At 40.2% G+C, this 12,837-nt stretch overlaps 1 protein-coding gene across 7 annotated transcripts in view; it reads right to left on the bottom strand.

Annotated features, from left to right (window-relative positions):
- Window positions 1–278: 278 nt before the first annotated feature.
- ISL1 (ISL LIM homeobox 1) overlaps window positions 279–12,837 on the bottom strand; it is a 37,517-nt gene continuing 24,958 nt past the window's right edge. For 3 of the 7 annotated variants that reach the window (XM_078675056.1, XM_078675053.1, XM_078675058.1), the window contains exons 4-6: window positions 10,593–10,879; window positions 4,026–4,193; window positions 279–1,506 (exon numbers count right to left, since the gene is read on the bottom strand). In XM_078675056.1, the coding sequence (XP_078531182.1) occupies window positions 1,375–1,506; window positions 4,026–4,193; window positions 10,593–10,879 (587 nt within the window). In that variant the 3' untranslated portion in view covers window positions 279–1,374. The remainder of the gene's footprint in view (window positions 1,507–4,025; window positions 4,194–10,592; window positions 10,880–12,837) is intronic. The other 4 variants (XM_078675055.1, XM_078675059.1, XM_078675054.1 and 1 more) reach the window with 3 other exon arrangements.

Raw genomic sequence — 12,837 nt, 5'->3', positions numbered from 1 at the left:
ACTCCTTTCTTGTTTACCAAAGTAATCAATTTGTACAAATAATATATTAAACTGGGGAGAGGGATTTAAATACTTGCTCATGTGTTTACCACGTAGCATCATGAACATACCTGCCTCAACATTAAAATATAAATGTTATATTGGTCAGTTTCCATTCCGCAAGTCTGCAAATCCCCCTGCTACACACACACACACACACACACACACAGACACACGTTTGTTAGAGAAGATTACTTCCTTCATTCATTGACTATAGTGAAATACTTAAGAGGATACAATTCTACATATGGCGCTTTTATTTCACATATTTAAGAAATAGACAGAACACATAGAATTAAACATATAATTCAAGACAATACAAACTTGTTCTTCTTTTTTACTTCAGCAAACAAAATCAGTCAAATTACATGAAAAGTGGCAAGTCTTTCGACAATAAATAATAAATTACTTTATAATTTTTTCAATGCAAGAGCAAACAAAAAAAAAGTTTCCTATTCTTCTCTTTATTCCAGAGAGAGAGAGCGAGAAACACTCTTTTTTTTAACCAATAACTATACACATCTTTGGGGAAAATGTTCTTGGACTGACACAATGTACACACAATCCCAAGACGCTTGTGGCAAAATAGAGGTATACCTTGTTGCAACGCTCTCTAGAGAGGTTATCGAAAAAAATATTCAAAAACCTTTTAAAGCAGTGTCAGTTGTGGGTTAGGGCTTCTTGAGAAATGGGGGGACGGGGAGAGGGGATTCACTCCCCCTTAAAAAAATACAGCCACATGCTAGTGAAGACCCAACTTCACCCCTTGTAATAAGAGCTTAAAGCATTGCACGCCAACTCAGCTCTACCTTAAATCCAGAAAGGATCCCACCAGCAATTGTCCATTCTGCTGAGGCAACGTCCAGCCTGATCCACTGGAATCCTGCTAGATCTCCTGTTTGGCAAGGCAAAGGTCGAGCCGTGTTCAATAGATAAACAGCACCATTGGTATGCGCGTGGAACTCATTTCTCCTTATATCTGTCGTTTGTGTTGCACAGGGGTGGGGAATGCCGAATAATATTTTCTAGGGCGAGAGCCATGAATATAAATCCTCTACGTCATAAAAAACGTCTTTGAAGTACTCCTCCGTTCATTGGACATTGTTTTTCGTTGTCAATCCTAGTAAGATCCCATGATTGTCTTCACAGTGTTGCTACCATACCACCTTGTCGTTAAAACAGACATCGTGCATTTCATGGAGCTGTCTTGCCTATGTTCGGTTTGATAATAACGCGGTCATTAAATACTTAGTTTCTTTTCTTCTAAGGAGGATAAGGTCACAATTCCCATTCTTGCTCCAGCAGGAAAAGCCATAAGTGAGTTCATGAAGTCGCTCATGCTTCAATGGGACTGGCTACCATGCTGTTGGGTGTGTCCGGGAGCTGGGAGGACATCGATGCCACCTCGCTTCCAGTGGAATTGGAGCCTGGTCCCCCTTCTGAAAAATTTACCTGCGGGAAATAGGTCTTCAATTAAAAGCAGAAGAAGGAAATAATAGTAAATCCTGCCATAAGTACCAATATCATAGAAATAAAGCAGTCAACATCTGATAATCCCATAACATAATATGCCCTTCTTTGGATATGCTCATTTTTTCAATGTGTTCACATATAATATTCTCTTTCTTGAATTAACAATCAAGTATAGTTTCCGGTTAGAGTGCCCTCGCCTTTAATTTTCATTGCATTTTGCGTTGTTACGATGCTACATATAACTTACCGTACCTTTCATTTAATTATCCGTAGTTTATTTTTCACATTCTAATAGTTTTATAGATTTATTAATGGTGCTAGTGGAATTTTCTGCTTGATACCCTTAGCTATATACCAGAGATAGATTTTTAAGGTAAGTGGTCAGAGATACCTATATAAAATAGTATCCACTAGCAATGGCCTCAGGTCAAGGGGCTTTCTGCTGGTCATCCAAGTAAAGTTAAATGGTAAGAATGCTGGTGGGAGTGTTTGGGTCACGTCTTTACAATGCCCTGAACATTCATCTGAAATGTCCAGGTGCAGAGCTTAAGTGCAAGAGCTGTGGAGAGGCCCCGATATGTAAGGAAAGTGTGTCTTAGACAAATGGGCTTGATGAAAAAACATTACTGTAAGCTGCAAACTTTAAAAAGGGTAATTTGAGGAAGAGGCAGACAGGGGAGTATACGTTCTTAGATAATCCATAGCAGGAGAATTTACTGTACATATATATAGAATTAACTCAGTGACAACTTAAAAGTCTGGCAATTGTTTTGAAATTAATTCACTCTCCCTTGAAGTCAGTTTAAGCCTATTTGGATGTATGTAAACAGTTCTCTTTTGTAAACCATATTTTTATCCTACCACAATAGGCACATTAGGTATGTTGCCAACCGTTTACAAGGGCTGAATAAAGGAAATTGTCACAGAACACTTTTGTGTTGATACTGCAGCCGGCTATTGTGGTGAACTGATTTTGACATTCTATTATAGGAGACATCATTTTATGCTTATACCAATGCTCAGGGCCTGGCAGGCATGGGCTGCAATATTCTGTACTTGTCTCTGCTGCTTAGTTTCTTGTGTTTTAGTAAAATATTTGTTAATAATATTTCTACATTTTGTGTTCAACTTACTCACTTTGTATCCTATACAATTAGGATAGTTGAGAGCTGAACGTATAGTTAATTCGGTATTGAGGAGCATATTAAATAAGTGTTCACAAACTGCAAAATAACAGTGATGGTTAAATAGAATTAATATATGTTTAATGATATTTCTTGGTATAATGTGTAGTAAGATGCATCAAGAAAGATCTAATTTGTGGCAATTCCCATCAAACAACAGCAGAATGAATTTGTGCAATTCTATGATGCCCCTTATGGTATGAGGCCAAATAGCAATTTGAAAAGCTTTGCCATTTCTGAGCCTGCTGGTAATCTTGCAGACTGACAAAGATGAACTAGGATAGAGTGAGATTTGCTCAAACAATTTTTAACGTAAGCTTACAAAATTAACGACTATTGGTTGTTGCATAGTTTTAAATTCTTATCTAAATTTCACCTGTGCATTAAAACAACTGTAAATAATTTTTTGCAATAGAAATTTTAAGCTAAACAATTCTGAAAGACAATTATCTCACTAAATATGGATTTAGTGAGGATTTGGTACACATATATACATTTGCAATTTTTTTTACATAATATGTATCTTTTCATCTTTGCAACTTTGCACACCACTATCTAAAATGCATATTCGCATTATTAAGCCTATCTAGCAGTCGCCAAATAAGGAGACAATGAAGTCAAAATCTGCTCTAACAGGGCTTAACAGTGGGGAAAAAACTTTATTTAGACTTCCTCTCTGAGTCCAGTCTGATTCGATTCAGGAAATAATTTAGAACTAGGCTATTCTTCATCTAATCCCACTAAACCCCTGGTGATGACAATACCTGCCATAGAGTTGGACTACTTTTATAGCATCCATCGACTCCTCTGGAGTACTTATTTCGCCATATGCATAGCCTATCATCAATAATATATGAAGAAATCTCTATTCCCAGATTAAATGAGTAAACACTTAGAACGCCAATTTTTATATTTAAAATTTATAAGGCAAGACTTAGTAGTGCTGTGAAGTTATCACAAGATGACACCAATCACTTTAGAAACTGCTATATACTTAAATAAGTAAACATATGGGAATTTCTTTAAATTGTTATAATTGATGATGAATTTTTTTCATGTTGATATGCACAAAGTTCACCAACATTGTGAATGAACTTACATATAATAGTGACGGCATAATGAGGACTTGTTCCCCCTTTTTTTCAACCACTAGCTTCCACTAATCTTTGAAAAGCCAGATTCATGCATAACAAATTGAAATCCATGTAGTTATATTGGATCAATTCATGTATGACTAGTAATCTTGAAGTTCCATTCTTTAGTGTAGAAACTGATGGCATGTTAGATATCTGCCCCTAAAGATTCCACTTTCTGAGGAATGCCACTTACCAGTTGCTGAAAGGCAGGCTGATCTATGTCGCTCTGCAGGGCAAAGTCGCTGAGAACTTTCCAGGGCGGCTGGTAACTCTGCACCTCTACCGAGTTGGCCTGTAAACCACCATCATGCCTCTCAGGACTGGCCGCCACCATAGGCGTTCCCGTCATCCCTTGAATGTTCTGTAAACAAGCATAAAGTCATGAGAAGGAGGTTGGGTAACTTTATGGCAGGCTGAGTAAATAAGAGGGTTTTGAAACGTATGTATACAGTCTCCATATGACCTCCTTTCATTCAATTGTTAATCTCTAATTTGAATCACTTTGCTGTTCTTACTTTCCAGTTTTAACCTGTGACACATGCATGGACCAAACACTTCTGGTGAGTTATTTCCATACTCATCTTCCTGCATTTCACCTTGAACGTTTCCCCTTGTGATAGAGCAGCATTGACTCTAGCACAAAATCTCTAAGTATTGTTTTTTTTTTTTTTATGGGAGTCACTCATTGAAATGTCATACTTTAAGTTATTCCACCTTTATTAATAAGCTTGCATTGAGGAAGGCCACCCAATACCTCAATTCCACTGTATGCCGCTGCCATGCCACTGATTCGATCCCTCTCATCCTTAAGATCAATGCTTTGTTTTCTACAACCACGGCCGGTAGTAGGTGTAACTCCAGGGCGGTGACGTGGGGAGGGGGAGGGGTAGGGTGGGGTGTAGTAATGTATGGATTACGGACTTTAACAGGTAAGTAAACATATAAATGAATAAAACTAATTTTGTTGCGCGCACTGCATCGCATTTGGTGATGCAGTGCACACAACGAAATTCGTTGTATTTATTTATATGTTTACTTACCTGTTAAACTCCGTAATCCATACATTACTACCCCCCACCCTGCCCCTCACCCTCCCCACGTCACCACCCTGCAGTTACACCTACTACCGGCCGCGGCTGGTTTTCTATTATAACACTTCGCACCTATCTATACATTATAGATCATAATGGTTATCCTCAGGTGCAGATTGTTTAAATCTGTGAATAAAGTCCACAATTATACACAATTGTAGTGCACTCATTATCTGTAGTTGGGTGTTTCAGAATAACAGGTTCCTGGTACCTCTGGGGCAACAACAGAGCACGGCAAGTTACGCTTGCGATGTCTATGATATTCTGGGAAGCTTGAGATGAAAAGCACACAGAGCTTAATAATCTAAACAGAACATTAAAAAAAATTTGTTTTACAGGCAGCATCAGGTTCCATCACCCCCACACCACAAATAACACTATTGTGAAAGCACAATAAGTGTAGCCAGTGAGAAGATAAGAGGCAGTGGCTTAAACAACATATTCTCCTATCATGTTTTTCTTGGCATCCACCTCCCTTCCCTTCCAGAGAAAAAATCTGGCCTCTGCTCCCCCAATGAGAATTTACCTTTCTTCCTAAAAATGAAATAGCAAGACTGTCCAGCTAAGATTTTCTCCGCCATCACATCACACCTCCGTCCTGGTACTGCTCACCAGAGGAAAAATGCCACAGTCTTTTTTCTATTCTTCTCAACTACATATACCATATACTTAAAACGTACAATCTCCTTCCACTTACCTCAACTCCTTCTTGTCCTCTACCTATGCCCTTTTAGACTATTAACTTTCATAGATTTTCTTAACATCTTTGTTCCTGTTCTTTCTTTTCTTCTCCAGCCACTGGGTAAGCTGATTGCTTCGCAGCGCTATTCGGGAGGTAAGCTCTCTTTGTTTGGGTACCTTCACACTCATACAGAAATTATGCTAGTTTTCTGTCTTGGTTAGAAGGGTGGGCACACCCAGTAGGCTCTCTGAGACACTGGTGACCAATCCTCAGTTCACCATCCGCCAAGAGCAGTCCATCCTAGAAAACAGGGAAAAGAGGACCCTGTTTGACTCAGTCAGCTTCAACCCTTGGGCAATTCCAGACTCCACCTCAGTCTCTCCTGATAAAAAGTTATAAAGCTGAACAGTGATTGAGTGCTCTCTGCCGACACCTCCTGTGATCTGCGTTCAAGAGAATAACTCCTGGAAATGCCAACTCAGCCTCCCTACTTTCAGGATCATATATATGGAGTTCCATTAAATCTGTTATATTGCCACTTGTTATTTTTGCAGCATTATAAATGGGAGAACTAGGTTTTAAATGACTTGCTAAACAAAATCAAGCATTTTGTACAGTTAGAAATATTGTTTTGCTGTTATTATTAATGTGTCTTCGGATTGATCATTCTGCTAATAATTTTAAGCATCCAATTTTGACATTTCCTGTTTACAGGGAGCGTCCCCACAATCTTTAGAGACAGATTTCGTCGGATAATATACTGTGTTGTGCAAGTCTGTGCTCCTTGGGATCTGCTTAGAACTCTGTACAGCACTCTCACTCCTTGCGGGGCCTTGTTCCCGTCAGAAAAAACTTCAGAAGTAGACACCCCTTCTTTCTATTGTCTCCGGGGTACAGAGTGGAAGTGTCTGTCTGCGGCACTTGTTCATAATATACTTCATGAAACATCCGGGTCCCTCGATCCCACCCAGAGGTCGTGCAGGAGCCGTGCCACACGTGCCCACCTGTGGCCCTTACCCTCAAGGCTCGAGGGTCCACCTCACGTGTCCACCTGTGGCCCTTGCCCTAAAGGCTCGAGGGTCCACCTCACGTGCCCACCTGGGGACCTCACCCTCAAGGCTCGAGGGTCCAGCATACAGATGACTGGCATATAAGCAGAATCAGGCCTACGCAGTCTGGGCATCTCCACGCCTCCCATCACTGGCAGACCATTGTTAGCTAGCCATTCAGGCATGTGTGCAGGGGATGAATGAACTCTAACAAATTTCAATTTATTGTTCCCGTTTCTGCACATTTTTTGGTTCCAGAGTGGTGTCCTACAGACAAAAAGCGCTTCGACGCATTTTGAGGGGTAATAAGCGCCATATAACTACAACTACAGTACAGTACAGTACATTTTCAATTTTGTAGTGATATAACTTAGTATTTATTGGACACTAAAAAAATGCAATCAAAGTGCAGTAAAAAGAAATCTCATTTTCAGCAGGGAAAGGTTGCTGGTGACTCAGTCTAAAACAACAGGCATTATTCTTTTTTTCCTGAACGGTATGCAGAAGTTGGACATTATGTTCGTCAGTAATGGTAATCCCACTCCAGAGCACTGCTTTCAAACTGTCCTCATTTCTCTGAAGGAGCTCTTCCCTCTACCCGGCAGCTGTGTCAGGCTTTTGTGAACCTTGGACAACACACCAGTTGAATATGGCTTTAATTGAGCGATGATGTCACGTCAGAGCACAGAAAAGTAGTATATGGGAGTCCATGTCATGAAGACCGGAGGAGACGGGCAAGATCCACCACATTTGGCAAATATAGAGAGTGACCCAGACCATACACATGGCAAGAGACGATAGGTTTCCTAGTAGACAGCAGCGCGGGGTGGGAGGGAGGATTGTTGGGGAAGTTGGGGGGAGGGACAGTGAAGCAGGATATGAGGACAAATACACTCATAAGACTGAAGTTCTCAGATATGCTTGCAGAATAACAAGGTATACTATAAGCAGATAAAATAGATGTAACCTAGCTAAGTAGCCTTTGACTAAAATGCTATTACCAGTGACATGAGATTAAGATTTGTATCGTGAATGTCTAGACAGAATTGAAAATACCAATAAAGTATGTTAAAAAAAATGGGAGTCCACGTCATGCCGGCCTACAAAGGCTGCTGCACTCGAGGCAACATTGTTGTATGTTACAGATGTGTACCCTACTCTCTATAGGGTTTAAGGGCTACCTCCTGTAGTCCGATACTGCACTCAAGGCAACAGCCGGTATTACCACAAGCCTATTAGGGAGGCAAAGGCATTTCTGTCAGAGAGTGGACTGTACTAATCTTGGAAACATATGAATGTCCCTAGACTCGTGATGCTTTCTGTGGTCCCCGTCTCAAAAGCAAAAGACGAGCCTAGTTTTTAAGGAGATTAAAATAATATTACAGTCTAATGGCGGTATAAAAGCTTCGAGGCCTCCTCCTCTGCACAGAGGAAAGATACACTCACAGGCTCTTTTCTCATAATGCATTTTTAATATGTGGCTCCAATTGTCTAATGGAACAGACTAAATTCTCTTTACCATACAGATTATGGAAGGCTCATTTGTGTAAGGTCAAGAGAATGAGTATGGAGAATGTGTATTTTGTTTTCAGTCTATTGTCTGACTATATACAAATACACTACTAAGCAGGGGAAATACACACTAAAGCGCAACTAATCAGGAAAGCAAAACTAAGTTTGCAATTGCTAGATAAACATAACTTTCATACGAGGCCATTAACTGATCAGCTGTTTATTACAGCTATCTAACTAAACTAAAAGGGCAGCTACTCCGTGAATACAGTTGACCTTAAATTGTAATTGAGAAACATTTAGTAAGATTAAGGCTTATGTCAAGCTAACGAGTTATCCAGTACATACCAAAGAAAAGACACACGGTAAAACAAAGTATTATACCTGCATGGATGTTATCTACAAACGTTATTGATTGCGGGAAAATTAGACAATAAACGGCCCGTTATTTTGATTACATTATGTGCATTGCTTTAGCAGCAATGTTTAAGCCATCTCTCTTTTTTCAAACTAATTCTGCAGTGAGACACAATGCCAATGGTGCTGCCCTCACTACAACAACATGCAGTCATCTGAGATCTGAAACAATCTGAATTGAATTACTATTTGTTTTGCTAAAGCCAGGAGAAGTTGTGTATCATTCAAATGGCCTTCTTCAATATCAACTTCCAAAGACCAATAAACAGAATTAGGAAACCAGGAATCATATCCAAGGTTTCATTGTCATTCCTGCCCTAAAAGAATATTCTAAGAAACACTGCACACCCTCAACTATGTATGCTGAGCAAAAATATCCCCCTTGTTAATTTTAACTGCATAGTGTAAGTAGCGGGCATCCTGGTGGAACCTTCCCTCTGTACCTCTGTGTGTGTGTGTATATCCCCCAATATTAAACTGGGAAGCCTCGGTTAATGCAAATCCCTACATTGTTGCTGTTCTGAAGTTTGAATAGCACTTACTTAAATAAATGTATTAAAATATATAGCATTACAACCTGTAGAAATAGCTGTCACTATGGATTTAACAGAACTTGCTCGGTTTGGATAATGTATATGCATAGTAAGTAACAAAGTGAACTCTTTGAAAAGCTGACTGGTGGTAATGGGCACAAGACGGTTATCAACAACCGGGACTACCTTAAAGGATGACTTCTATGCAATATGCTGACATTTTTCGAATACCTACTTTAAAGATTGTTTTGATGTCTTTTTGAGTTTGTGTGTTAAAAAAAAAGTTTTAAACATATGTTACTATTTTAAACTGATCTTAATCTGGTAAGAAATTCATTTTTTTTTTCTGTTAGTGTTGGATGTAATTAGTGTAACGATTTTAAATAATCGAATCAATAAATTATTTCTTACTCACAGACAAATCCCAGCAGCTGGAGCCCACAAAGGAAGAACACAACCCCGGAAGTGAGGTCTGTAGATAGCTGCCATTGGACTACGAGAAGGATCCAGGCGCTTTGAATGCCTCACAGAACATACCAAAGGGAATGATGGACAGAGTGTTTGAGCAAATCAAACACTCACCCCCAGTGAGCTGATATGGGTGTAATTCATCATCATTTATTAGCTCACTCCACCACCCCAGTTCAGACATGTCTTCCCTGGACCGGAAACAAGCATCCTGGGACTGTACATATTGGGCCTGATAGCCAAAGCAACCAAGCAAGCTGACGTGGCACTGTGACCGACTTCTAACCTGAGATTCCAGCAATGGATATATTACTCTCCAGCTAAAAACACTATGGGAAAAAACACTAGTTACACTAGGCCACAAGCCCTGCAAAATCTGAGCTCAGAGCTGGAAATGCAGACTCTGGAAGGAGCTGAAAACAAACAACCCTCTTTAGCCAGAACTTACTGGTGAAACCGAAGAGCAGGAACTGGATTGACACTCTGCTGCAAATGTTTATAGATTAACATTTTTTTCATGCTTTTTCCTCTCCCCTTTTTTTATCCCGTTCAGTTATGGCACACTAAAGCACTTGACTTCTAACACTTTATAAAACATCCATAAATAAATACATAAATAAATACATAAATATATATATATATATATATATATATATATATATATATATATATATATATATATATATATATATATATATATATATATATATATATATATATATATATATATATATATAATATCTGACTGCATGAAGGGAAGTGGCAATTCTGCATGCAAGATCATTATACTGCTGTGACCGATGATTACAATTCAATTTTAAGGCAAATCTTGCTCACATCAAGCATACATCATGCATCCACTTCAGTAAATTCAATAGCAATATAAGGACACTTAAATAATTCAACTGTGTTATAAAAAGTTCACTATATCTCACTCCCTCCCTATGTCTCTCTGCATTGCTACAATTCTTGTCATTGGCGTGGTCTTCGGAAGCTGCAGCCACTTACGGTTTTGTCGTTGGGTTGCTGCTGTTGAAGCTGTTTCATCAATATGCTCCTTTTTTTGTCCTTGCAGCGCTTGTTTTGAAACCATACCCTGATGACCCTGGGGCTGAGGCCAGTCATTTCCACGAGCTGCTCCTTCATGAGGGCGTCAGGCCGAGGGTTGGCCGCGTAGCAGGTCCTCAGGGTGTGGAGCTGTTTCTCGTTTAGGACAGTTCGGACTCGGGTGGTCTTTTCTGGCTGCTTGTGGACGTGCGGCCGGAGAGCGGGCTGCCTGGCAGAGATAGGTTCTGCTGTAAGGAAAGTCCAGGAGAAAGAGTCCAGTTTTTAAACTTGCAACACTGAGTGTGCCTGCATGACAAATGATATTAACTGAGTAGACTGTGTGTGTGTACACACACACACACACACAAACGTACATTGTGGAAGTATTTAAAGTTGTAACCCTTTTTTAAAATCTGCAAATAATACATTGCAGTTAGTAATAATAATGGGTTTTCTAAATATATCAGTTGACTATTAACAATAAAACATACAATTCCCATACCGCACAACATATCATGGAATTTCCTCCTGAGGTCACTCTTTAAGAAATGTGTTAGAATATTAGGGGCCAGGTGTAGGAAAGGGTTACACACATTCTGTGACTATGTGAAAATGGTTGAGTAGATATGACCCTAGATCTGCAAAATAGGTTTAGGGTGTGAAAAGTCGGGCCCTGCTCAGTTCTGGGTTTACTTCCTGAGAGGCCCCATTCCTCAAAAGCTCCTCTGAACATGCCTGCTCTGGCAACTGGTCTTCATCTTTACTCTCCTCTTGTGCGTTTGTGAAATGTGTTTGTATTTTAAATATGATAATAATAAGGCACCGAACACCGCCATTAACAACTACTGAAGAAACTGCGGCCCAGCCATTACATGATATTCTTTGTTTCTGCCCTTGTTTCAGCCCATCTGAAACCCTCAATCATGTCACGAGTGGGACTGTTTGACCTGGGCTCAGAGGGTTACTATTCTTCAAGCTCGACAGCCTCACATCAGAATCCTATATAAATGTTTCATCTAGAACTCTGAAATATGTGTATGGACCAGGGCAGCAAATTCATATTATTTAACATGTGTTAAATTCAAATTAAAAACAAATACTTTCACACCAGAGCCAGACTTGCAACATTAAGTTGCTCTTCTCGCCTGGGATAGATCACCGCAGCACAATATACATCTGGGAAGCAGTATACAATGACGTTTGAGCGAGGTAACACTTTGGACTGAACATCCTACTGATCAACTTCCATTTATAAAGTGTTATGTGTGGCTCAGGGCACCCATGTCCTAAATGACCGACAATAGACATTTCTGAGCGACGGTGTTTGAAGCCAGAAGGCCTGATGGAATGAGTAATTGTGTGACGCACGGTGAGCATCAGAGGGGGCTGGTTCCATATGGGAGGGGTGGTGTTGTCACCCACGAGCATGCACTGCAGTCCATCTGTAGTGGAAACCAGGCTAGCTTGGCCTTTTTCTAAATGCAAAAGATGACAATGCCCAGTGTGGTTGGTTGCGCCTTGCCGCAGTGAATGTGTGCACCGCTGCGGTCACAGGGAATGCATTAACTGTTTGTTGAAGAGAGCAGCAGCTCCCACACCAGGCACACGATGTTTATTTGGTTAAAATATACTCAGCAAAATCTGATTAAGTGAAGCTGTAAGCGCAGCAGACGGTGCAGTCTGCCCAAAGGCATGGAAAAGATTATCTCTCTTCTCCCTGAGGTACCAGGGGCTTTGTCATCTAAAACCAGTTCAATATGGATAGATATTTCCAGTGTTCAGACAAATTAGCCATCGCTGACTGGAAAAATTACCTGCGCTGCTCTTTTTTTGTGCTACAGTTGCCTGGCTTCTAGACATGTTTACAGTTTGTTGCTCACTCCTCTGGAAGGGCCACCATAGATCTTTGGGCAGGGAGCCGAGCCTATAGTAGCGGGATTTAGGTGGAATTGTCAGCGAATGGCATTCAGTGTTTCAAGTAAGCAGGCTCACTCTGAAGGCAATTACGAAAGATTAGCTTGTTGACAGTTTTAAATTACACACTAAGTGCCAGCCTGCAGTTACTAAGTCTATGTCCCTTCCAGTCCCGCTCTCACAGGCACACACATGAAATGAACGTTTGGCAAAAATGAATTTAATGGGATTTTCTGGCTCAAGGTAACAATGTGGCCCAAGTTACCCTTCAGCCACCTTCATTCACTATGAG

Source organism: Lissotriton helveticus, chromosome 2_1, assembly GCF_964261635.1.
Source record: "Lissotriton helveticus chromosome 2_1, aLisHel1.1, whole genome shotgun sequence".
Taxonomy (NCBI): domain Eukaryota; kingdom Metazoa; phylum Chordata; class Amphibia; order Caudata; family Salamandridae; genus Lissotriton; species Lissotriton helveticus.
The sequence above is the reverse complement of the archived record's forward strand: the minus strand, read 5'-3'. Positions and strand labels throughout refer to the sequence as shown.